Source organism: Acomys minous (assembly GCF_964271855.1).
Source record: "Acomys minous genome assembly, chromosome: 6".
Lineage (NCBI taxonomy): Eukaryota > Metazoa > Chordata > Mammalia > Rodentia > Muridae > Acomys > Acomys minous.
In genome coordinates this window covers 109,730,814-109,756,679 of record NC_140487.1, presented here as the reverse complement: position 1 = coordinate 109,756,679, position 25,866 = coordinate 109,730,814, and the positions used below count along the sequence as shown (strand labels likewise).

At 53.5% G+C, this 25,866-nt stretch overlaps 1 protein-coding gene across 2 annotated transcripts; it reads right to left on the bottom strand.

The window, feature by feature from the left end:
• Positions 1-598: 598 nt before the first annotated feature.
• On the bottom strand, positions 599-25,239 carry UBXN11 (UBX domain protein 11). Of its 2 annotated transcripts, XM_084786431.1 has the most exons (15): positions 25,138-25,239; positions 19,306-19,409; positions 18,340-18,368; positions 17,770-17,868; positions 14,500-14,600; positions 14,051-14,105; positions 13,413-13,492; positions 11,353-11,479; positions 3,825-4,039; positions 3,559-3,636; positions 2,487-2,607; positions 2,261-2,364; positions 1,111-1,184; positions 892-1,032; positions 599-811 (listed from the first exon to the last, which is right to left on the bottom strand). In XM_084786431.1, exons 1-15 carry the CDS (start codon positions 25,219-25,221, stop codon positions 613-615), a joined length of 1,611 nt encoding a protein of 536 aa, XP_084642557.1. In that variant the 5' UTR covers positions 25,222-25,239; the 3' UTR covers positions 599-612. The 2 variants fall into 2 exon arrangements, with proteins under 2 accessions (XP_084642557.1, XP_084642558.1); XM_084786432.1 differs by lacking the exon at positions 25,138-25,239 and having other exon boundaries at positions 18,340-18,364.
• Between the last annotated feature and the right edge of the window lie 627 nt (positions 25,240-25,866).

Below are 25,866 nucleotides of genomic sequence, written 5' to 3'. Positions count from 1 at the left end.
TTCTGCTGGTACTAGAGCTGTGCTAAAGTGTGGGGTGTGTGTGCGTGTGTGGCTGTGTCTGGCAGCACATGACCATGGTGGACATGAAGGTTCTGGGCATGTCGGCTGAGTCACCCTCAATTTCCTGTGCAGGTTCTGGTATCCATCTGCCTGCCTGACACCTGAGGGTGGCTGCCCCCAGGGCTTCCTCCTTTGGAGCCAACTGATTCAGTGTGGGTGGGTTATGGGGGCATGTACAGCGGCAGTTGTATTAGGTTGAGAGCATGGGGTAGTTGTGGCAGTGGTTTTATGCACAGTATGGAAAAAGTATCCACATGGGCTTGTGGATCTACGAGCACCTGGCTGTCTTCAGAGGCCTCACCCCCAGTGAGGCTCCCCTGCCTCAGCTAAGACAGAATGTCAACCCAGCTAGCGCGGGCCCTCCCTCCATTGGATCCACTTAGCACAACTTGGAGAAAAGGAACCCAGGGGACAAAGAGTCAGTGGCTACGCCAGCTGGAGCTCCAGTTACAGGCCTGAGTCTCTGCACCACCCCCTCCCTAGTCCAGCCTTCCCCTCAAGACAGCCCTATCTAGAGAGCCGAGTGGAGCTCATGATGTCAGGGGCGGCACTTTATTCAGGGTAGTGAGCCTCGGCCAGGGTGGGGTCAGAGCCAGGACCAAGGCTGGGGCTTGACAGCGGGGCTCTTCGAGCCCGTAACAGCAGTGTTGCATTGGGAACCAGGCCTGCAGCCTGCAGCGTGAGTGCATCATCCTGATAGACCGTGGGTGGAAAGGTGCTGAAGATTTCAAAAGCGGCCGAATCCATGTCCCTGGGGGTCCATTGGAGTGCATCAGGCCAGACCATGGGGCCAGGGACTCCCTGCAGCCCCCAGCCCTGCCTTGTACCCACCTGGCCTGTGCTAAGAGGTTCCGCACGTCACCAACCGTGTCCTCAGGCCGCATCATCAATAGGAAGGCCTGCTCTCCGTTCTCAGACTTGATGCGCAGCATGGAGAGTGGGGGCACTGGCATGCTGGGTGACTCCAGGCTCCTGCAGGTCCAGAGGCCCTCAGTTCGGCCCAGCTCCTTTCCTTTCTGCCCTGCTCTCACCTCTCTACCCAGCCCTCACCTCTGCCGCTCAGAAGCCAAGGCAGGTGTCTCCACTACGATCTCCTGGATCCGGGCAGGCATTGGGCAGCAGTTCTGGAAGGCAGGCATGGAGTGGATAGAGCCCTAGGTCCTGCCCACATCCCCTTCACCCTTCGAGGGGACTGGCTCATTCGTGAGCAAGGATGGAAGAGACTGGTAAGCCAAAGAGCTGGGGTGTTGTGTGGGAACTGAGGCCCGAGGAGAGAAGGAAAGGGACGGAGCCCTGCAAGGCAGCATTGCCATTCTCCCGGTCCACTGTGAGAGACAAAGCCACCCTGATGGATGGAGGCCAGGCTTGGGGACCTAACCTAACCTAGGCAGTCAGGGAAGACAGCTAAGTGGAGACCGAAGCATCCTTCAGCAGTGGCCATCTGCAATGGACCAGGGGCAGGCCAGTCCCTACAACCCAGCAATCCTGACCCAACAGGGATCTGAAAGGAAGGACACAGTTGGGGAGCTGCCAGCAGTTTACAGCTCTTAAAGCGAGGGACCAAGTCAGACAGAGAGGAGGGGACAGCTGGAGATGGAGGGTGCGGTGGCACAAGGTGACCTTCAGTGCCAGGATAGTGACCTGGGCTTTCTCCAAGAATCCCCAGAGAATTCCAACAGAGAAGGCTGCTGGGGGCACGGGGCTGGCAGGAGCAGAGATGAGGTGGGAGGGCCCGCTCTGCAGGCATGTCTGTGAGACACGCTGGGGTCTAGACTAGGGTGGTGGGCTGCAGGGGAGAACTCAAGGGATGGCCAGACTGGACAAGGCAACACGTCGGCAAGGGAGACAGGAGGCTTAGCACCCCTGTCTTGGGTGGAGACAGAAGATAACGAACTCTTAGCATCTGAAAGGCCCAGACAGTTAGCAAAGAGTACCTAGGCTCCTAGTTCCCCAAGGACAGGACCTAGGCCTTGGGCTCATCCTCCCATCCCCCCAGCTGAAGCAAACCCAGCTGCCCTGTGAGGGGCAGCAGAGTCCACACCGGCTCCACAAACACACGATACAGTCCTGAGGGTCTCCCTGCCATCCTGGCCTTCACATGGAGCCTATAGGCCTGAGGCTCCTGGCAAGACACGGTAGGTGAAGCCAGGGTTGGTGACAAAGCTCCTGGAGAGGGCTGGGTAATTAGGGCTGGCCTCACCTGCAAGGTGTCCCTGATGGGGCCCCGGATGTCAATCACCTCGCCTTGTCGGATTACACACTTGGGAAGCCTGTTCAGAAATTTCTCAGCAGTCATCCTGGAGCCTGCAGGGAGGGCATTGGGAACCTTGGCCCGGGAGGGACTGCCCGTGCCGGGAGAGGCTACCTGGAGCTTGCTCTGCACAGCCCCTTAGCCGACCTTGGGGCGGGGGGTGGGGGGCAGCTACCTGAAGCATCCTCCACCTTGTCGGTGACCTTGCGTATTTTCTGCCGGCCCACCACACGACCCTCACCTGGGAACGGGCCCAGCCCATCCTCTGGGAAGACCTGATTGCGCAGGTCGCTTACCTGGCAGGAAGAAAGGGACACAGAAGTGGGGAGCCCAACTCTTTGGCCCTGAATCCTCAACCCCCACCCCCATCCCTCCTTGCCCAGAGGCCTCAGGAACAACTCAAGGGATAGTCACAGGTGGTGCTGCTGTCACCTCAGGCCCGATTTGTGCAAGCCACCCCGCTTACTCATAGTGGCTGAAGCCACAGTCCTAATGACCTCCCCCGACCTGAAGCTGAACACATGAAGGTATGAGTGTCAGGAGAGGGCAGAGCCCGGCTCTCGTCCACTGCAGGTCATCTCACAGCTGCCCTGTCAAGACTATCTTCACTCACCTCAAAAAAAAAAAAAAAAACCCAGCCCAGTCATGACTCACTCTGTCTTGTGCATCATGGTGGCACACACCCTCGCTGTGGAGATAACCCGCCTCTGGAGCCTGCTGCCTCCTGGTCCCCTGATGACAACTGTCATCTCACTCAGCCCTGGCAACAGATGGGCTCATCTCCTGTCCTTGCTGCTCAGCCAGCTCTGCCTCTTTTCAGTGTTTGCAACTTGTGCCCTGCCTCCCACCCCAACCATGTGGTTTCAGAAGCTCCTGGGTGAAACTAGGCCTCCTGTGCATTACAGATCTCTCAGGAGCCCAGGCTGTGAGGTAGATAGGTGCCCTGAATGCTGGGAAGGAAGGGCCAAGTGCTGGTCCAACAGCCAATGCTGTACCTTCAAAATGCCAGCAGAGGGCACTGTCTGCTGCTCAGTTTGGGGGAACCTCATGGCCACTATGGTCATGACAACCTCCTTACACTCTATTCCCAAACTAAACCTCAGATTCATCCTCCTGCAGGGCATCCTGAATGGGTCCCCTGAGTGGACGGTTCCCTCTTAGGATGGCTGATCCCTGAGGAAACTGTTACCCTCATTCGCTCCAAAGCCACACAGGAAAGAAAGGGTGGGTTGAGGAGCCCTGGTTACCTTAAAGGGGACTCCATCAGGGTACAGTCGCTGGAGCTCTGAGGGAAAGAAGCCATCCAGTATGTCGCGGAGGCAGCGCTGCAGGGGTGAACAGGTGGGGCCTCTGTAGCTATATGGTGTCATGCTACACGGGGCCTCTTCCGGCATGGCATGAAGCTGTAAGCATCTTACTCTGGATTGGAGGGGTGGGGCCTGTGTGCTCTGTGGAGAGCAAGGCTAATACAGTGAGCGGGTGAGCAGGCATGAGCCCCAGCGCGCCGTCCTACCTGTGTGGAGGGGTCGTAGAAGGGCCGGAAGGGCCCATCGAACATGACGATGCCATTCCGGTACAGCTTTAGTGGGATTGGCTCAAGGGCGCGGAGCTGTGCTCCACCAGGCACTGGTGTCACCTGCGTCTCTCCCTCCACCACCAGCTCACTCAGATCCTGCAGACTGGCCAGCAGCCTGTCAAAGTCCACCTCCGGGGGCACAAAAGAATCCCCTGGCAGAAGGGATAGATGCCCATGAGCCTCTGCGGCTGTTATGTGCCCTGGCAGCTCTGCTCCTGAGGGCCCTCCACACGGAGCAGAGGCTTCAGGCCCTACAGGGGTAACTGCACTAGGCATCAATGATGACTATCTTTTACTGAGTGTTTAGTTTTCTTTAAGCCCTGGTCCACTAATAGGACGGCCCTGAACTCCTTTTGATCCTGCCTCTGCCTCCCAAGTGCGGGGATCCCATGACTGTCACCCCCAGAGTAGGATCGCTATACTTTGTGTCAGGGGTGTAATACCCATCATCCTGTTTCCTCTGTTTGTAAATCCTACACTGTAAGGACTACACTCTTTTCTATTTTCAGAGCTGGAAACTGAGGCAGAGAGCCTTTGGTGGCTTCTTTGCAATGCACAGCATTAAGAACACAAGCAAAGCTTGATACTAGACCCGTGTCAGGCACTGGGTTCACAAAGCTCCCAGCTTTGGATCAAAGCTTTCAGGGTTCAAATCCTAGCCCCTGCACTTCTCCCTGTGTGGCCTTACCATAATGCTCTGGGCTAGAATGGGAAGCCAATAGTGTTGGCCTCCCAGGTGGCTGTAAGGCGCCAAGGAAATGGCCACGTGAGGGCTAACATGGAACAGCCTGACCTGTCCACGTTTAATCACTGCTCACCAGCTCTACCTCAGGCCAACCCCAAGGCTGGGAGGCTGGGGCTATTTAATCTCCACTTTATGATGCATGAGGAAACACATCAGAAAAATGAAAAGTGACGCATCCCAAGCCACCTGGCAAGTTGGAGGATGTAGGACCAAACTGCATCATCAGGGACAAGGGGGAGGACAGATGGCTCTTAGGGTGTGGGGGTCAGATGCTGGCCAGCTGTTTCTGCGTCACAGACTCTTGAACGTCTGCTGAGGCCCTGGACGCCTTTGGAAACTGTGCACCCATGGCTGTGCACAGTTGTAGGGCTGCAGATGAAGAGACCAAGACTGCCATGAAGGTGCCCTCCCCCCCAAAAAAAAGGCAGCAGGCAGGAGGGGAGCTGGCTCCTAGAGTGTAAGCTTCCAGCACACAGCTGGCTGTAGGCTCCCTGACAGCTGTTTTCCTGAGGACAGCTGTCAGGGCTTTAGGAATCCATCTGTTCGTCCCAGGGGGGGGGGGGGGGTTGTATTTCCGGTTGTTTCTGCTGATACTGAGCTGTAGGCCTCTGCGAGCCTTCCCTTCTCCCTGGACCTGGCTGTTATCTGAAGGGCTAAGCCTGGCCCTCCTGCCTCCGGGCTTCCCTCGTCTAACCCTGTTTTGTGCACCACCAACAGCCCAGTTTACACACGGCCTCATGGATGTGAAGCAAGCACTCTTTCAGCTGCCTTATGTCCTGCCCCCATGATATTGACACAGATTTCCTTTCCAATCACTTTAAGACCAAATTGAGAAACCTAAGAACCGAAAAATAAGATGAGTTCTGAACTTCCTCCAACTTAGGAAAGTGAAATCTGCCATAGAATGGAGCCAAGGTTGCTGTCCAAAACAAGCTACCTCACAGCCAAGGCTTAAGGGACAGACATGGGATGGACAATGGGGTAAGGGGACAGACTGGATGGAGTCCCTGGGGGTGGTGCTAAGAAACACTGATGGCAAAAGTTTGCTTCAGAAGACTGGCCTGGGCAGCCGGAGGCTACAGAGTAATAGCAGAGCATTTGCACCAACAAGAAAAAAAGGTGGCAGGAAGAGGCAGAGGAAGTGAGGTGGGGAACGGGTCTGCTTTCTGCCTAAAAACATAAAAGAAACCTAGGCCAGGCCAGGAAGAGGGCAGAGCAGGTAGGGTGGGCTGAGCTGCCCTTGGCTGGGCTGCCCTCGAGTCAATGGATAGGAAGGGCCTGGGTGCCCAGGGAGTAAGGCAGGATGAGCCTGGTGTGGCCAGCACAGGACACACTTGTAAGTCGGTGAGCGCTTGCCAAACAGCTCAATGGAAGCCTTCATTTGGAGAGAGGTGTGTAGGAGCTCCCACACAAGGCAATACAGCCCCAAAACTAAGTCCTGTGTTGGCTCAACCCCACGAAGAGACATGTCCCTTTTTTGGGATGGGCAAGTACAAACCCTGACCAGGCTGGGCAGTGGTGGCACACGCTTTTTAATCCCAGCACCCGGGAGGCAGAGGCAGGTGGATCTCTGTGAGTTCAAGGCCAGCCTGGTCTACAGAGTCCAAGACAGCCAAGGATACACAGAGAAACCATGTCTTGAAAACCCTAAAAACAAAAAACCCTGAACCGGCCACAAGATCATGTCAGCGGCCCTGACTGACTCTCGGAGGCTAGTATTTCAGTTCCCTTTTTACAGCTGTATCATGCTCCTGATCACGTGAGCCTTGCAGGGCCAGCGTGACACATTCAGCTATGGGTGGCCATGTAGGTGGCAGCTGCTAAGTTTTGATTCTTGGGACAAAGCTTCCTGGGACCCTTTTCTAGGAAGAGTCACAGTTCTAGGGAACACCTTTGAGTTACATCATGTAACTTTGGGAGTTTGGCTTTTATTTATTTAGTTATTTAGTTTATTTAGTTATTTTTTGAGACAGGGTTTCTCTGTGTAGTCCTAGCTATCCTGGACTCACTTTGGTGTTTTGTTTGTTTGGTTGGTTGGTTGGTTTGGTTTGGTGGTTTTTGTTTGTTTGTTTGTTTTTGTTGTTGTTGTTATTGTTTGGTTGGTTGGTTTTAGTTTTTTGAGACAGGGTTTCTGTGTGTAGCTTTGGCTGTCCTGGAACTCACTTTGTAGACCAGGCTGGCCTCGAACTCACAGAGATCTGCCTGCCTCTGCCCCCCTGAGTGTTAGGATTAAAGGTGTGAGCCAACACTGCCTGGCTTTGTTTTTTTTTTTTTTTTTTTTTTTTTATGTGCACTGGTGTTTTGCCTGCATGTATGTCTATGTGAGAGTTGCAGACAGTTGTGAGCTGCCATGTGTGTGCTACGAATTGAACCTTGGGTCCTTTGGAAGAGCAGGCAGTGCTCTTAACCACTGAGCCATCTCTCTAGCCCCTTGGTTTCATTTTTAAGATAGGACCTTATATAGCTCACACTGTACGAAGCTGAGGGTGACCTTGAACTCCTGACCCTCCTGCCTCCCCATCTCAAGTGCTGGCATGATCTCTCCCCTTGGCATTTCCTTGGCCCTCCAGGGCCATACAGACAGGGCTGCTGCTTGTGAGCCCAGCAGGCATGGGCAAGCGGGCAGGCATCCCTCAGCCTTAACTTCCTCTTGTGTAAAGAGAGGCAGTAACAGTCTTTGGCTAGAAGGGTGGCTGCTGTGGTTTCTCCCAGCTTACTCTGAGCTCAGGCTATACCATGCCCCACTTCCTCCAAGAACCTTGCCAGCAACCCCTGGCCCCCCTGCCTGGCTCTTGTAGCCCCTGACCCCATTCCCTTGGCTCCTGTCGCACACTCTTGTGATTATGTGTGTGAAAATTTGCTTTCCCACTACTCCGGGCACTTAAACACGAGTTAAAGCACTGAACCCTAACCTGGCCCATGGGGGTGTCCCAGAGGCATGTGTGACCCAACTGTCCACCTGTATGTCTGCCTGCCGGTACATCAGGGGCAGCGTGGCTCTGTTGGGGTCTGCGAGTCCTGTCGCCACCATCGCAGAGTCCTGTCTCCCTCAGGCTCATACCCAAGAGAAGTCCGAGTGGCAAACAACCACAACAGAGACACAAAGACACCCTTGTGCTGCAGAGCCCACAGCAGGCCAGCCCTGCCCCTGCTGAAATGAGTGGTGCCCCGGCAGGCTTGTTGACAGGAGAACTTGCCGCTTTGGTGCTGGAGACGGGCCACCTCTCAGGAACACCTGTACCCCCACCAGGAGCCTCTTGCTCCAGGAAGCAGCTATTGATAGCACAATTCAGCAAGCCAGGCCCACTCTGGCCATTTTCCTGCATGCTCTCTGTGACTCAGGAGCCCAGCAGAGAGAAGCTCTGAGACTCTGGCTGGTTCCCAAACACACCCGTGACCAGGGCAGGCTTGTCCTGATGCCTGCAGCTCTCACCCTGACTCCTGCTGTTGAGCCTGGGGCTGTCCTAGTGGACAGACAGTCCTGGGTACCCTAGGCACCACAGCCTTTCTTGCACACAAAATCTGGCCTATGTGCCAAGCTCTGTGCTGCATGCTCCCGGGTATCACCAGTGGAAGAGATAGTGGTGCCAAGTCCTGCTGCCTGCCCCCAGACCACCTAGCCTGGGCCTTTAAACCCCTCGCTCCGGCACAGCCCTTTCCCAAGAGATGCTGGCCCAGTTACCTTAGCAGCCCGGGTATCTGAGGGACTTTGCTGGAGGGGCCAGGGCTTGAGATAGAAGCCAGGGCAGGCAGGAAAAACATGTCTACCCAGGTCTGGACCAGAGCTAATCAGGCTGCTGGTGTGCACAGAGACTTGGGAGTTGAGGGGAAGGCTAGGGGTGGAGGTAGGGACCTAGCAAGAGATGGGTGGGCAGCATGGAGGAAGGGGAGGTTGAAGAAAGAGGAGGGTGACAAGCGCCAAGCTTACTAATGCGCTTGTCCCAAGGCCCCACACCTGCTGTATGTGGTGACCAGAGCAGGACTGTCCTCTGAGGCACAGCAGCTAATGTGAGGTTTGTATTCTGGTGAGAGGCTGGGGGTTGCATCTACTGGTCACGCCTTCTCCAGGCCTCCCCGCTACTGGCTCCCTTCATGGAGAAACTGGCAATCCTTCCTAAGGCAAAAGTTCTGGATCTAGAACCTTCTAATTACTCCCCTTGTGTCAAAAGCTGAATCTCTGGCTTGCCTGCCCATAGGCAGTCTGTGGGAAGTTACGGGTGCTCAGAAATGAGCCTACAAGAAGCCAGCACTGGTAACAGAAGACCCTGGGGACAGAGTCTGGCTAGTCCCTGAAACAAGAGGGAGTTCCAAGGAGGAAAAGCTTCTAGAAACATAAATCATTTCCTCACCTGGCAAGAAGAACCAAATGCCCCTCCTGCACTGAAAGGCCAAAACAACAGAAAAGCACAGCGGGCTCTGTGGCCCAGCAGCTCCAAGATGGAAGGCACCAGTGGTCCCCATAGGTTGCTTTACATGAGGAGCACATGGCTTCAGAGGCAGGCCTGGAGCTCCACCACCAAAGCCACACAGGATGCTGCTTGTCAGGGGAGGGTTGTTGGAGGAGACACATGGGACACACACACAGGAGGCAAGTTCAGAGACCAACCATGTGACCCCCTGGCAAAGCAACCAGGAGACACCTTCAGGCCAGAAGGGAGGCTGCTCTCCAGGATGGGAGGCCACATGACACAGAGCCCCACCTACCATGTGGGCTCCAGGGGCAATGCAAGAAAACCTCAAGTATATTCACAGTACCCACAGCCACCTGTGGTGGCCTCCTCCCTAGAGAACTGTGCTCAGAGTACCACGCCCTGGGTGGCTTTGCTTTGACCCATAGGTCTGGCCTGGCAGGGCCTTGGGCTGCCTCCCCCCATAGCCTGGGGCCATATTCACTCCCCTGCATCTTCTCACAGCCAGGCTCCAGGGCCCCGCCTCCTCCCCGCCTCTCCATAAGTCAAATAGGCCAAGGACCCCACACCTCCCCTTCCTAGATCTCTCCTCTGTCTCTTCTTGTCCTCCACACCAGCACCACCTCATACATCAAACGACTGGGGACACTTCCCAGTGGGCTTTCAACCGCCCCCCCCATTCAATAGTCTTCAGACACTAGACCTTAGTTTGCTATCCAATGGAACATCCTTTGGCCCAGGCCAAAGCTGTTTATTTAAAATGCTTTGAAAGCTGTCAAAGAGCCTTTAATCCCAGCACGTGGAGGCAGAGGCAGGAGTGTCTTTGAGAGTTCAGGGTTAGCTAGTCTACATAGCAAATTCCACAACAGAGTTCAAGGAAAGCCAGAGCTACACAGTGAAACCCTGTCTCAAAAGTGAAAAAAGGGAAGAAAGAAAGAAAATAAGAAAGCTGCAGAAAGTACATAAATGAACTATACTACTAGTTAGATAACGGGGTTTGTGTTTTCAGACTTAGGGGGAGTGGGGTGAAGCCTAGGGCAGTAGAAGGGAGGGCCATGTTTCTAAGATGAGTTTAAGAGGGTGTTCGGATCCGTGGAGCTGGAGTCACAGGCAGCTCTGAGCCGCCATGTGGGTGCTGGGAACCGAACATAGCTCCTCTGCAAGAGCAGCAAGCACTCTTAACCCCAAGCCATCTCTCCAGACCCTGTGTTTTTTGAGATAGGATTTTTTGTAGCCTAGGCTGGCCTCAAAACTGCTACATAGCTCAGGACAATGTTGGACTTCTGATGCTCGTGTCTCCTCCTCCTGGGGCATCACCATGCCCATGGCGCCATGCACTCTGGGTAAACACCTCACCAACTGAGCCACATCCTCAGCCCTAGCATCTGGGTTTTTATCCAGAAAGAAACTTTTGACATCAACACTATTGTCATCTTTTTGTTTTTTTGTTTGTTTTCCGAGACAGGGTTTCTCTGTGTAGCCTTGGCTGTCCTGGACTCGCTTTGTAGACCAGGCTGGCCTCGAACTCACAGCGATCTGCCTGCCTCTGCCTCCTGAGTGCTAGGATTAAAGGCGTGCACCACCACTGCCCGACTACTATTTGTCATCTTCTAGACACTTGTTTCCTTCAAAGCCTGGGAAACAAGAGCAGGCCATGCAGGGGGCTACACATCTGACTCCTTTGTTCCTTAAGCAAACTGTCGCATTGAGGGTGACAGTGTGCCCCATTCTGCTGATGAACCTGAGATGCAGGGAAGGGAAGTGGCTTGCCCAAGCCACAAGCCGCCCCTGAACAGGCAGCGGAGTAGAAATGAGGGGCTAAGTTAGATTCCGGAGCCTAGCGATGGGTCTTCCCCACCCTGAAGAAAATGGGCCCTGTCATAGAAACAGCTCTCTAGACCCGAATCTAAGGACAAGGTGGGCTGGGGGACCCACTAGATATCAATGGCTAAACATGACAAAACAAGGCAGAGGCAGGCGGATCTCTGAGATAGAGGCCAGCCTGATCTGCAGACTAGGACAGCCAGGACTACACAGAGAAATCCTGCCTTTAAAAAAAAAAAAGGCTTCAAATGTCCAGCAACCCTGACTATCTGTGGCCCTTGGCTAATGAGCAGGCAAAGACTGGACTGAGACAAGGAGACCTTGGCTTTTCTCTCCTTGGGTCAGGGACAAGGCGATGGGCGACTCAGCACCCCCTCCTCACCTCAATGCTGGGAAGCCAGGGTTTGAAGCAGAGGGCCTCTGGAAGAGTGGAGGCCAAAGGAGGCTGCCTCCACCGGAAGCGGCCAGGGCAGGTGCTCTACTGTACCTGGCTTCCAGAACTTCTTGGCCTTCATCCAGTCCTGCTCATTGCTTTCAGAGACTGCCTTTTCCTCTGCGTTCTCCTGGTCCATGGGCTCGCCCACCCACTGCAGGCCGTAGTCACTGAGGAAGCGCTGTGGGGCAGAAGAGGGAGATATGATGTGGCAGCAGCTGCCCAACCCCGAGTCTGCCCTCAGCCCAGTGCGGCCTGGACACGGAGCGGGCGGGAGGCACTGGGCATGCCCTGCCGGTGCCCATGAAAGCACTTGACCTCCCAGCACTGAGGGCTCCCTCTTTAGGAGGAGGCCATGACAGCAACCTGCGTCTTGATACTTAGCGAGGTCCCTCACACCAGTTATTAATTCACCACAGCTCTGGGACTGTGCGGGTCTGGGCTGAGGGTGAGGAGGAGGCAGGGACATCTGCTCTTTAGGAATGAGACTCCCTCTTCCTGGATTTTTTTTTTTCTAAGTGGGTTCTAGGGACAGAACAAAGGTCCTTGCGCTTGCAAACACTTTACTGACTGAGGCAGTCCCCTGGCCAAGGCCTTTTTTTTTTTTTTTTTTTTTTTTGAGACAGGGCCTGCATAGCCCTGACTATCCTTGAAGTCCCTTTGTAGATCCGCCTGCCTCCACCTCCCACCACACCAGATTAGAGTAATCCACGTTTCTGGGGCCACTTTCTTCTCTCCCCTTCATTGGTATCCACTCTGCTCACAGCTCTGTGGCCCACTTGTGCTGTGATCACCCAGTGCCTGCTGCTATGAGACCCCGGTGCCAAGCTGTCGCCACCTCTGCAGACGTGGCTGGCTTTCTTCCCACTGCATTTGTGACTGCCCATACACCAGCCTAAACGCATTTGCCCCTTTATGGCCCTTGTCTGCTCCCACAAACATAAGGACGGAACCCAAATTCACACCCAGCTTGACTCTTGCCTCTGAGCTTGACTCCGCTTACAACCTTGCAGATGTCCAACGCGCACTAACATCCACTAATGTCAATGGCGCTGCATCCACCCCGGCCCTACACCTTTCCCACCTCAGCGAGCCGCACCTCTAGCTACCGTCTTCCATGGCCCACTCCTGCTGGACTGACCAGAGCAGAGCCCACGGTGCCGCTCCGACAGCAGCCGCCAACCACGCTCGCCAACCCAAGCCAAGCTGCCATGGCCTCTCCTCCCCATCTGTGTCCCATACGGAGGGTGTCTGTCAGACCCTCTCCTGAAACCTTCAACGCAGTCCTTCCTCCGGCTGTTGCCAAACCCTGGTGCCATCTGTCCTTCAGACTGGCTTTCCTCCCTCCGCAGGCATAGGGGCTTCCTTGACACTTGTGCTCCCACACACCTGTGAGGTTCCTGGCGCCCAGCCCTAACCATACTCTCTCCTTTACGGCTCCTGTCCACTCCTGCATACAGAAGGATCCCCCTACAGAGCCATCGTGCGGCCTCTTCGGCCTCCTCGCTCTCCTTCTCCCTCCTCTTCTCATGACTTCCACCTCAGCCAGATTGATTGACTGACTGATTATTTTTTAAGGATTTATTTATTGGCTGGACGTGGTGGCGCACGCCTTTAATCCCAGCACTCAGGAGGCAGAGGCAGGCAGATGGCTGTGAGTTCGAGGCCAGCCTGGTCTACAAGGTGAGTCCAGGACAGCCAAGGCTACACAGAGAAACCCTGTCTCAAAAAAACAAACAAACAAACAAAACAAAACAAAAAACAAAAAAAGAAAAAGAAAAAAGAAAGAAAGAAAGAAATTCCTCTCCAGGAGGATGCAGGTACAGTACAGGCAGAGAACAAGGTCCTAAGATGGGAAAGAGCTCAAAGAACCAGGGGAAGGCGAGGTGGCTGGAGAGGAGAGCGAGGTTCTGATTAGGAGAGCAGGGCCAGCCACAAACCCGCAGTGAGGTCTTGGGAGTAGAGCTGAGTGGAGAGTCAGGAGGTGTATTAAGCAAGAGCCTAGAGCAGAGCAGCAGGCAGGGCCCTTGGAGGGTAGTGAGGGGCACCTTCCAGGCAGCTCGAGACCAGGGAAAGCAGCCTGGCCATCCATCCCACCAACCTCCGCCTCTCACCTCCATCTCGCCAACCTGCCGCTGCAGCTGAATGCATTGCGTCTCCAGCTCCTCCTGCCTCTGCAGGCTTGCACTGTCTCCTGGGGAGAGAGTGGGTGAGCAATTCTCCTGCCACAACCTGGAGGACGGCAGGTGCTCTTCTGGGGACCCTTTGAGAACTGCCCCTGAGCCATCTCTCTGACCTCTCTCCTGACCCGGTGGGGTTGGGGAAGGGGCTGGAGAGATGGCTCAGCCGTTAGAGGCTGGGCTCACAGCCTGAACGGACCCTTAAGAGCCACATATCCCCTCATCCTTGGAGCGTAGCTCCTCCATGCTCAGGACAGTGCAGCCTGGGCAAAAGCACTGAGCTAAGTGTGGTCTCTCTCTCTGGCCCCAGCTGTCCAGACCCCACCAGGAGTCTGTGTGACACTCTCGGAGTCTTGATACCCAAAAGCCACTGTCTAAGCGTCCGTGAACCATGGACTGTGTGCCTGACCACGGGCTAATTTTTGTTTTTGTTTTTCGAGACAGGGTTTTTCTGTACTGGACTCGCTTTATAGACCAGGCTAGCCTTGAACTCACAGAGATCCACCTGCCTCTGCCTCCCCAGTGCAGGGACTAAAGGCGCCACCATGCCTGGCCAACCATGGGCTTCTTACCTTGGTGCTGCTGGAGGGCCTGCACCAAATCTTCCAGGGCCAGGATCTTCTGGTCCTGAAGCAGTGACAGACAGGGTGAGTGAAGTCCTGGTGGGTCCCAGGGCCCCAGAAGGTATATATGAGGTAAGCTTTAGCCCTTCCAATGGGACGGGCCCCACCTTTTGCCTGGCTGTGAGCATAAATAAACTTGTCCCTACCAACCTCTGGCACTGTGCTCCTGAGCTTCAGTAACCCCCATGTCTCTGACAGTCACACTAGCTGAGAAGGGCACTGGGCCCAGGGTCGAGCTTGCCACGTCTGCTCAGCAGCCTTGCTAACTCCACCCAGCCCACATTCTAGTTGCCTCTGCCCTCTGCTCAGCTCGTGGGACCAAGACCATCCCCAGGCCACGGCTGGCCATCAAAACCGGAAGTCCAAGCGGAGGAACGAGTCCCCCCCACAGGTCCTACCTTGGACACTATCTCGTCATTCTGGGCCTTCAGCTGCTCCTCCATCTCCTGCAGCTTCCTGGCCATGGAGGACACCAGCTCCGCATCATGGAACACAGGGACTGTCAAGTGGACAAAGTTCTAGTGCCCCTGGCCTGGAGCCGAGGCTGAGACAGGGAGGGCCAGAGAGGGAGAGGGACCCACAGGAACAGGCACAGCACTGCCAAGCGCAGCTGACGCTCCCATGACAGAGCCAGGGCCGTCCACGCAGGTCCTCTCAGTGGGACGTCAGTCAGTGTGCTTCTCCGTGAAGCTGGGTGGGGTGCAGCCATTTGCTCCGGGTGTGTGCATTTGTGGGGGGACAGGCCACAGCTTTAAGGTAGGGGTAGGTGTGTGTGTGTGTGTGTGTGTGTGTGTGTGTGTGTGTGTGTGTGTGTGTGTAACACTGGGTGCCTTCCTTTATCGCTCTCCACCTTTGTTTGTTTGTTTGTTTGTTTGTTTTGTCTGGGGGTGGGCTGTGAACTTAGAGCCATGTGCACGCTAGGTAAATGCTGAACCTGAGCACTGCTGTCTCTGGTAGGGCGGCTGGCCAGAAAACTCCCACAGTCCACCTCTCTCTGACCTCCAATGTTGCGGCGGGGGTGGGGGGTGGGGTTTCAGGCCTACATGGCTATGAGAGGCTTTTATACAAGTGCCGGGGACTTGAACTCAGGGCCTCTTTTGTTCATGGCATGTGCTTTTACCCACTCAGCCATCTCCTTGCCGTTAAGTCTGGTGACTTGAGTTGGATTCCTGGGACGCCCGTGATGAAAGGAAAAGAATGAGTTTCCTTTAGCACATACACACTCGCCCTTGTGTGTGCACACACAGGAACACATACACACAAAGTAAATAATCTATTTACTTTACATCTATTTATATCTACCCTGGAACACAAGTGGTGGAGGCTTAGTCAGCTGGGCCGTGGTGCCGCACACCCTTAATCCTAACACTCCGGAGGCAGAGGTAGGGGATCTCAGAGTTTCAGGCCAGCTGGTCTACACGGTGAGTTTTGGACAGCAGGGGTACACAGAGAAACCCTGTCTCAAAACAAAATAGTTGGGCCGGGCGTGGTGGCGCACGCCTTTAATCCCAGCACTCGGGAGGCAGAGATAGGCGGATCGCCGTGAGTTCGAGGCCAGCCTGGACTACAAAGCGAGTCTAGGACAGCCAAGACTACACAGAGAAACCCTGTCTCGAAAAAACCAAAAAAAACAAAAACAAAAACAAAACAAAACAAAATAGTTAATGTCATTGTTCTAAAAGAACACTGCAGATGTTCTAAACAGGTATAAATACCGCCCCAATGCATGAATCCTCACTGCCTCTCGGCTCCCCATCAGGAGAGAAATTGTTCTAATGGATATCTTTGAGCTACTGAGGAGACTGGAACATGGTAAACCTAGGCTGGGAGGGTTGCTGAATTATTCCTGCTCAGAGGTGCATAATAACACTGCATGTGTTTCCGTATTTATTAGGAGATGCAGGGTACTGAAGGAGGTAGCTCTGACTGTCAGGAACTCTGCAATTTGCTGCTAACGTGCTCATCCAAGAGATGGCCTTTTATGCATAGATCTTTGTGCAGGCTGAGGGGGAGGTGACTATGGTGACATGTCAGTTGCTAGGAAGGGGGAGACACGGTAATTCTACTTCAGCTTTTCTGTACAGTGAAAAATTTCCAAAATGAAACTTGGGAGCTAGGGGTGGTGATGGAGCACTTTCTCTCAGCACGAGTTCAAGGTCATCCACGGCTACATCGTGAGTTCAAGGCCGTCCTAAACTACATGAGACTATCCCAAACCCCAACCTCTCAAAAAAAAAAAATCAGGAAAAAAAAAAAGAGTGAGATGGGACAACACAAGCCCTCTTTGACCCCATAGATGCTACCTACCCTAACTACACAGAGAGCAGTAAGCGCAGCCACTGTCACGAGAGCACACAGGATGCCCAGGATGACTCAGGAGAAAGATGAGGAACCCTGAACTCCCATTTCCCTAGTGTGCATGCTCACTGAGTGAGGTCTCTGGGACTTGGAGCCAGAAGCACCTTAAACCATTTACGTGGGAACATTCAGGAGCGGCCAGCATACACAGCATGGCTGCCCTCACTGGGACTGCATGGAGAGATGCAAGTGTCCAGGCAGGTGGAATGTCCACAATTGGAAGTGGGGAAGAAAAGGAAGTGCTGGGGGGAAAAAGCAAGGAGAAAGACCCTAGGAGCAATGCGTGACGGACACCACCAGCAACCCCAGTGAGCACGGAGCTGCTCACAAGAGGAGGTGATAGGGCCAGGCGAGGTGGCTGCTGAGCAGAGAGAGAAAGCAGAGAGGCAGGTCCTATCGGAGACCTTGGTGGGGACACACACTAGCTGGATGTGGCAGGGAGAAGCTGCCAGAGGATGTACAGTTTCTATAAGGGAAGATGGTGGTGGCCATGTGACCACTACTGTCCCCAGGTAGGTGTAGGAGATTCTGGCTTGGTGACTAAGTCATGACAGGACAAGACAGGCAAGTCTTGTCTCTTTTACTTTGGCTTCCTGCCAATGTCAGATGGAGGGGAGTTTGGTCCAAGATCACCTGGCTGTTCCCTCTCACTGCCCTTCAGAATGGTGACCACTGCTCAGAGTATCCTGTGTGATGGCTAGGGACCCCACCAAACAGCCTCCCACCAAACCCTTTTACCATGCTGTCCTGTTGCTCTCCCTCCCTCAGCGGACAGTGAAGGAGGAGGATGGTAAAGCCACTTAAGATATCATGGCTGGTGGAAAGTTCTAGCTGAATTCCCAACTTCCCCTGATCCCACCCAGCGCCTGTCTGCCCCTCTCCCTCTGTCCCCATCTCACTGTAGGCAACTTCATACAGCCCTTTGAAGACACAAAGTCAGGTGAGACTCCTCCTAAGGAATTCAGTCCTTTTCGACATGCACATAAGACAGCAGCTGGCGGGATGCTGAGCTCTCCCTTCAGGCTCCTCACTGTGTCTGAGCCTCAGAGACAGACACGTTGACATCACACTTGCTGGAGACTGGAGAGTTTCTAGACACAGCCTGGCCGGGAGCTTGGCCAGACCCTACAACCTGAGGCTGTAGGCTAAACCCTGTGCTGGATGGGTCTGGGGATACAGGCACTGGGGCAAGTAGCCAGGAAGCCAGGATTGGAGGCAGTGTCTCAAGCCAGCAAGTAAGAGGAGGAGCCACTCACAGGGCCTCTCCTGATGCTACAGGTAAGGGGGCCCCATACCGCGTTAGCTCTCACCTTGCCTACTCACAGGGGCACCAATGCCTCCATAGCACGAGGGGACAGAGATCCTTTCTTCTGCGTCTTCCCCATCATTCAGCATATCTACCTCATCTTCTGTAGACAGGGACACCCAGGTCACTGTTCTGGGACCACAGACCAGAGGGCACTCTGGCCCTGGGCCCCGGCCAAGAGGAAACAGTTTATATACGGCCTCCTACCCCACAGGGTTCCAGGGAGGGAAAGCTACAAGACAGGGGCTGGGGTCCATCTCTGGTCCTCCCATAGTTTCAAGGCACCCATAACCATCTTATATTGGGCAGAGGGGTTCTACAGTAGAGTGTGGGGGTCTCTGCTAAGGGAGAAGGGCAAGGGGGTAGCCCAGACCTCTGAGCATGGGGTCGGGAGCTGAAGAGCACGGGGAGCAGGCAAGATATCCCGTCTCATAAGACCTCAGCATGCTCTTCCCCTGACCACCCAGCTGTAAGGAGCCGAGGCTGGCGAGAGGGGCGGGGCCGAGGCTAGCGAGAGGGGCGGGGCCGAGGCTGGCGAGAGGGGCGGGGCCACCGGGACAGGGCGCACACTTACCATCTCCGTACACTCTTATCCCTCGCTTCCTGGGAACCCAGGCAGGAAGAAGGAACAAATATAAATTAAGCCCCTTGGATTGCTGCCAAGGGAAGGTTCCAGGCCCCATGCAAGGCTAAAAGAGACAGAGGTTGAGCCTCTGTCTCCTAAGACTCCCACCCCCAATGTACACTTAGCCCAGGTGAGCCAAGGGACACTCTGTACAGTGCCTAACGCCTCCCAACAGAGAAAGGTGGAGGGGACACGTTTTGGGTGGGAAGATCCCAAGATCCCAAGCCCACGAAGCTGGCCCTGGCTGCTCCCTGAATACAGTGGGCCCCCAGGCTTGCTGCTTCACCTCTCTGGATCACCCTGGCCTTAGCAAGAAAAACAACAAGGAAGCTGGGTGCAGTGGCGCACACCTGTAATCCCAGCACTCAGGAGGCAGAGGCAGGCGGATCACTGTGAGTTTGAGGCCAGCCTGGTCTACAAAGTGAGTCCTGGACAGCCAGGGCTACACAGAGAGACCTTGTCCAGAAAAAGAAAAAGAAAGAAAGAAAGAAAGAGAAAGACAAAAATAAAGGAAAGAAAGAACAACAACAAGGAAACAGGAGGTAGGAACGACTTGGCATGAGGTCTGCTACAAGACAGAAGGCACTGGCATTTAAAGGAGCCCAGCACGGAGCCTGGCCCAGGCGGGCAGAGCATCCATGTTTGCAGAGCCAGGGAGTGAGTGAGCAGTGAATGGGGCAGGCGAGCACTCAGCAGGCACCCTCACAGGGCCGTTCCTTACTGATGGCTCTGAGCCATCTTTGGTCACACAAACCCAGGTTCCCAGAAGGCTTACGAGAAGGAAAGGAGACATGGGGAGCCACCAACTGCTTTTCTCATTCCCCCAGACGCTGGGAAAATCCTCCTTTGGTGAGGGAAGGATCAAGGAGGAGACAGGGCGGGGCACTAGGACTGAGAGGCCAGCTGGCGCCTTACCCAGGGTTCACAGGCTCCGACTCTAGGGGCACCTTGCGAGTCTTGCTAAGAGAGGCCAGAGGTGAGCTCATAGCTCTAGTCTTGAGGCTCGCTGTCAGGGACTCCTGGGAGGAGAGAGGGGAAGTCAGTCACCGAAGACAGGGCACCAGGGCGTCAGGTCAGGAGAAGCAGGCCCCACTACTCCAATGTAGGACTGAGGTCCCTGACACCTGCCAGCTCCTGTGAGCCACAGCTTCTCTGTTGGGAACATGGAAGCTGTTCCCTGGTGGGGTGCAGGGCCTAGAACTTCCCCACGCTTAGAGTGTGGGCACAGACTACCCAAGAGGAGTACAGACCCATCACTCCTCCCCTCCTGCCCGAACCCAGGTGCCACCCTATCGTCTGAGAGGCAGGATCCACTCAAGACACTCTCATGCTCATGGGCCCTCGCACGTGCTCTGCTGCCCAGCAGTGAGGGGCACATCACTTCCTCCCATGTAAAATGTGCATGGTATCAGCACCTGCCAGGCAGGTGACTGGGGGTGGTGGTGGGGTGAGAAAGTGCTCACAGCCCCAAAGCACTCTGCCCAGTGTCAAGCTCAAAGGAGCACCTGCAAACTGAACTGTGCCTATGTGCGGCCACTGCTGTTGGCACACACGAGATTCTCTTCTTCCGATGAGCAACATGCACGTGTAAGCCGCTGTGACTGAAAGCCGCCACTCTGTTCCCTACATAATGTGACTAAAATCTAGCAAGCCTGGAGCCAAAGAAGGCTTCTCCATCAGGGAGGGCCTGAAATCAATCTTCTCAGGCTAAATTCAGTTCGGTCCTGTGGAAATGTGACACTGGCCTCGTCCGTTAGTTTTTGTCATCCTGACACAAGCTAGAGCCATCTGGGAGAGAGGCAGCCTTCAGTAAGAAAATGCTTCCATTAGATTAGGCTGTAGGCACGGCTGTGGGCCTGTTCTTGGCTGCTGATTAATGAGGGAGGGCCCGACCTTCTGCAGGCTGTGCCACTGCTGGGCAGGGAAGTCTTGGTTGGATAAAAAGCTGAGCAAGGAAGGCATGGGGAGCAGGCAGGTAAGCGGCGTCTGGCCAGGGGTCTCTGTTCCAGTTCCTGTCTGGGCCCCCTCCCTGCCACTGTGTGATATGAGAAGTTGGAGCTAATAAAAATGTCCCCTGACTTCCTTCTGGCCAGGGTCTTTATCACCACACTAGATTTGCGTGGTTAATTAGGACAACCCTTAGTGGCTCCCTTCATTGATGTGCACAAGCAACAGCGACATGCCACAGCCCTGAACAAACCTCCCCAAGGGCTCCTTTCTCCCTTGAATGAAAAAAAAAAACAAACAAACAAAAAACCTCAAAGCTGAGCATGATGGTGTATACTTTTAATCCCAGCACTTGGGAAGCCAGATCCTATCTTTAAAAAAAAAAAAGAGAAGGAGGGTGCCAGGAGGAAGGGGAGGAGGAAGAGGAGGGGAATATAAAATTCCCATGGGTGATCTGGTCCTGTCTGCCTCTCAACTTGTCCCCACCTGCCCATCCTGCTCTGAAGACAGCTGAGCGATGCTTGCTAGCCTCCCCTACTGGAACGGTCTCCTCCTCTGACTTACACTCATCCTCTGGCCAAGCTAACCCCTCTAATTTCCTTCTATTTGTTGTTAGGTTATAACTTAGCTTTTTTTTTTTTTTTTTTTTTTTTTTTTTTGGTTTTTCGAGACAAGGTCTCTCTGTGTTAGCCTTGGCTGTCCTGGACTCACTTTGTAGACTGGAACTCACAGTGATCCACCTGCCTCTGCCTCCCGAGTGCTGGGATTACAGGCGTGCGCCACCACGCCCGGCTTTTAATTTAGCTTTTTATCTGGAAATTATCAGAGTCACAGGAAAATCGTTGAGAGGCCCCGCTTGTATGCTCCACCAAGCTTCCTTCTGTAGTTCCATTTTCACAAGCACAGTACAGCACGACGGTTAGGAATGGACTGTTTCTGTAGTCTGTGTGTACAGGCCAGGGCCATCCGCGCGCAGGGGCACATAGGGTTTGACCACCGCCATTGAGATGCGGCCTTTCCCACCCCACAGGCCTTCCTTCAGCCGCCTGAGTCATGATCTGCCGCCTCACCAGCCTTGACTGACGGCAACCACCACGGTGATCATGGGAGTTGCTTTCTTTCCTTTTTATTTATTTGTTTTTGTTTGTTTGTTTAGGCAGCGTCTCAGTATGTAGCCTTGGTTGCTTCCTGAGTTCCAGGAGTAGACAAATGAGTTGCCACTCCTGCTCAGCTCTGGAATTTTCTTTGAGAAAGATACATGAATAGAATCATATACTATATAATCACCTTTTTTCCTTCTTTCTTTTTTCTTTTTTTCTTTTTCTTTTTTGGTTTTTCAAGATGGTTTCTCTGTGTAGCCTTGGCTGTCCTGGACTCGATTTGTAGATCAGGCTGGCCTCGAACTCACAGAGAGCCGCCAGCCTCTGTCTCCCAAGGGCTGGGATTACAGGTGTGTGCCACCATTGCCTGGCATAATCACCTTTTTCTCTGACATGGCTTTACCAAAACTGACTTCATATACTTCACCATTTCAAAGTATAAAATTAAGAGTGTTTTCAGTTTGTTTAGACAGGGTGTCCATGTAGCCTTGGGTGTCCTGGAGCTTGCTCTGTAGACCAGGATAGCCTCTCAAGAAATCCACATTCCCAGTCCTGGGCTTAAAGATGTGTGCCAGCAGCAGTTAGCAAGGATTCTTTTTTTCTTTTTTGGGGGGGGAGGGGTTGAGACAGGGTTTCTCTGTGTAGTCCTGGCTGTCCTAGACTCGATTTGTAGAGCAGGCTGGCCTCAAACTCACAGAGATCTACCTGCCTCTGCCTCCCTAAGTGCTGGGATTAAAGGCATGTGCAACCAGGCCCAGCTGTGAGGGGTTTGTTTTTTTTTTTAACATATATATAATTTACTCATATGTGCAGATGGGCACGTGGCTGTGAGATTTTTTAAATCATTTGTTTGTTTGTTTGTTTGTTTGTGTAGATGGGCATATGGCTGTGAGGTTTTTTTTTTAAACATTTTTTTATTTGTTTGTATGTGTAAATGGGCTCATGGCCGTGAGGGTTTTTTTGTTTGTTTGTTTTGTTTTGAACATTTATTCGTTTGTTTGTTTTTATGTGTAGATGGGCTCATGGCTGTGAGGGTTTTTTGTTTTGAACATTTATTTATTTGTTTGTTTTTATGTGCAGATGGTCACAAGCACACCATGTTGTGCATGTGCAAATCAGAAAACAGCCCCGAAGAAATCAGTTTTCTCTCTGCACCGTGAGGATCCTGGGGGTGGAATTCAGGTGGTCAGACAAGGCAGCAGGAGCCGTTACCCAGAGTCATCTGGCCAACCGCCATACCTGTTTCCTTTAAAAATAGGTTCCAGAGATCAAAGTCAGGTCCTCAAGCTTGCAAGGCAAGTGCTTCAGCAACTCGCCCATCTCCCTACTGCCCCCTTTTAGTAGAACACTGGCTGGCCTCAGAGTCACGGCGATCCTCCTGCCTCCACCTCCTGAGGGCTGAGATTACGGACAGGAGTCACCAGGAGACTCTGCAAAGCCAATTGTAACGGTACACACCCGTGACCCAGCAACGGCAAGGCTGGGCTCAAGGCTAGCTAGCACGGGCAACATAGCAAGTACCAGGTCAGTCAGGGCTACGTGACAAGACCTACTTTAAAAAAAAAAACAAACGAACAAAAGAAACCCTGTCCACCTTAGTAGCTTCCCTTCATCTGCCCCAGTGCCCACCCCATTTCCCCCAGTCAACCCTAGGTGGCTACTCATCCATCTGCCCGTTGTAGACATTTCTTTCATATAATGAAGCATTACAACGGCTAGAATTTATACAGCAAAGGGTGGTAACTGCGTGAACGATGCTGTCAGTAAAACGACCACGGGGGAAAAAACATATTTCCCCCATCCAATCCAGCCCTGTCGCACGAAATCAGCTCCTCCGTCTTCCTTGATTTACTATTCTCCCTGGTCACCCAACTGCGGTGGGTTTTCCTCCCTCCTTTATTCTCTATTCACCCTATCAGCTACCAGACGCTTCAGGTTGAACGCTGCACTGTCTCTCAGAGTGGGTTCTTTATCCCCATGCTACTCAGGACACTCTCGATGCAATTGTTTGGGAGCTGTTATGCTGCCCTGTTTCTGTAGTGTGCACCTTCTTTTGCGCTCCGGACCCTGAGGATAAAGACCTTTTTCAGTTGTGTTGTTTTGTTTTCCTTTATTTATTTATGTTTTGGTTTTTTCAAGACAGGGTCTCTCTGTGTAGCATTAGTTGTCCTGGACTCACTTTGTAGACCAGGCTGGCCTCAAACGCACAGCGATCCGCCTGCCTTTGCCTCTGTTTTGTTTTTCTGAGACAGGGTTTCTCTGTGTAGCCTTGGCTGTCCTGGACTCTCTCTGTAGACCAGGCTGGCCTCGAACTCACAGAGATCCACTTGCCTCTGCCTCCAGAGTGCTGGGATTACAGGGGTGCACCACCACCACCCTGCTGAGGATGAAGACTTAACTAATGTCTTCCATCTGAGACTTTCTCCTGGACAGGGCTGAGCCTTCTCTCTGGGCCGAAGACATTTCGTCGTCGTCGTTGTTGTTGTTTTGGTCCCGATGGTTGAAATGCTAGGCAAGTGGCTCCGCAGCTGACTAATAACCTCAGTCCTTTTAAGCTTATTTGTAATTAATCTGCATTCTCAGGGCTGGGAGATTGTTTGTAGCACCTTACACATGCCACACAGGTATGCTACTGCTGAGCTAGTTATGCTTTTATTTTTTCCATGAACTAAGGTCTTGTGCTTGCAAATGGCTCAGAGGTGAAGAACACTTGCTGCTCTTGAAAAACCTGGGTTCGGTTCCCCCACAGGGCAGCTCACAACCCCTCTTGTAGTTACATGGAAGCTAATGCCTTCTTCTGGCTTCCTCTGACCAGGCATGCATGTGGTGGCCATGCATGCATGCAGACACATATGTATAAAATTATATAATATATAACATATATACATTATAACACACACACACACAGTCTTTGCCCAGAATGGCCTTGAACTGGCTCTGAAGTCCACGCTGACTTGAAACGTGTGATCTTCCTGTTTGCAGGTCTGCAGACCACTGGACCCAACCTTCTGTTTTGTTTAGTAACTTGATATTTTTTGGGTGGGGGCAGGCGGTTCGTTTGTTTTGTTTTGAGACAAGAGTCTCACTACGCAGACCAGACTGGGCTCAAACTCAGATCCTCCTGCCTCTGCCTCCGGGAGTGCTGAACCTAAAGGCATGAGCCACCACCCCTGGCCTAGTGCCATCTTTTAAATTTCGAAGGCAGGTCTCGCCCTGATTGGCCGGCAACTCGCTAATTAGCCAGATGGGCTTCATACTGTCAATCTTCCTGCCTCAGCCCCTACATATAGTACAGGTCTATGCTGCTGCAACCAATGAAGGCTGTAAAGATACGGTTGTCGCCCCCCCCCCCCCCCGGTAATGGTTAAAAACGTGTCCTGTGCCTCTACATCTCGAGGACCAAACTCAGTGCTGCCCTAGGCGGTCATCCCCCGACACACCCGAGCTCCTGGACAGCCTAGTGGCTGCGCGACGTGGCCTAACGCCTTGTTGGACGTGCTTGCACTGAGAGGGCTACTGCGCCCAAACCCCGCCCCGGGAGCCCGCCGCCTGCTCCGCCTCCACGCGCGGACTCGGTGAGCAGGGTCCCCACTCGCCTCCTGAGCCAGGCCACGCAGGTCGCCCGCCCTCGGCATCCGGGCAAGGGCCCTGGCCTGCGGGAAGACTGGGCGTGGCAGACAGGCCTGGAGCTGGGACTCACCACGGGGCCAGCGAGCCGTCCCCCGGCGCCGCCATCTTGTTGTCTCGGGGTTTCCCAGGCGACCAGGACACGAGCACTTCTCATTGGCTAATTCCTAGAGGATCTCTGACGAACGAGCGGGCGACGAAGGCGGGAGTAGCTGTGTCCGAATACTATTGGCCCATGGTGAAGAGGAAGCCGCACATAGTACTTCAAATCCCAGAATGCACCGCTCTAAGCGGTCAGAGATTGTTCTTGATTCCAAGACCTGAGTTCAAGAGCCTGGTCGCTCGGAACTTCTGGACCTGAGGTTGTTGCGCCCGACAGTGTCAATATTGTGCTAAATTGATCTTGGGGAAATCATGTTTCCTTTATTTTCCCATCTGATCCTGCAAAGATTAATTGGAATGATGCAGATTACTTAATAAATATTTAAACCTTAGTTTTCCCTTTGGGCGATGGTGGCGCACGCCTGAAATCTACCCCTATGGGAGGCGGATCTCTGTAATTTCAAGCCTGGTCCAAAGAGTAAGTTCCCAGACAGCCAAGGCTCCACAGAGAAACCCTGTATCGAAAACCAAAAAGACAAAACAAAACAAATCTGGGTTTGCTCTAATTTATGGACCAGATGATGCCCTGAAGGAAAGCTCTAACTTACTTCCTATTGTAAGGGCAAAATTAATGCCATATTCTATATACTGCAATTAATGATGTTCTGTATGGGAACCTGTCCCCTAGGTGACCTTTCTC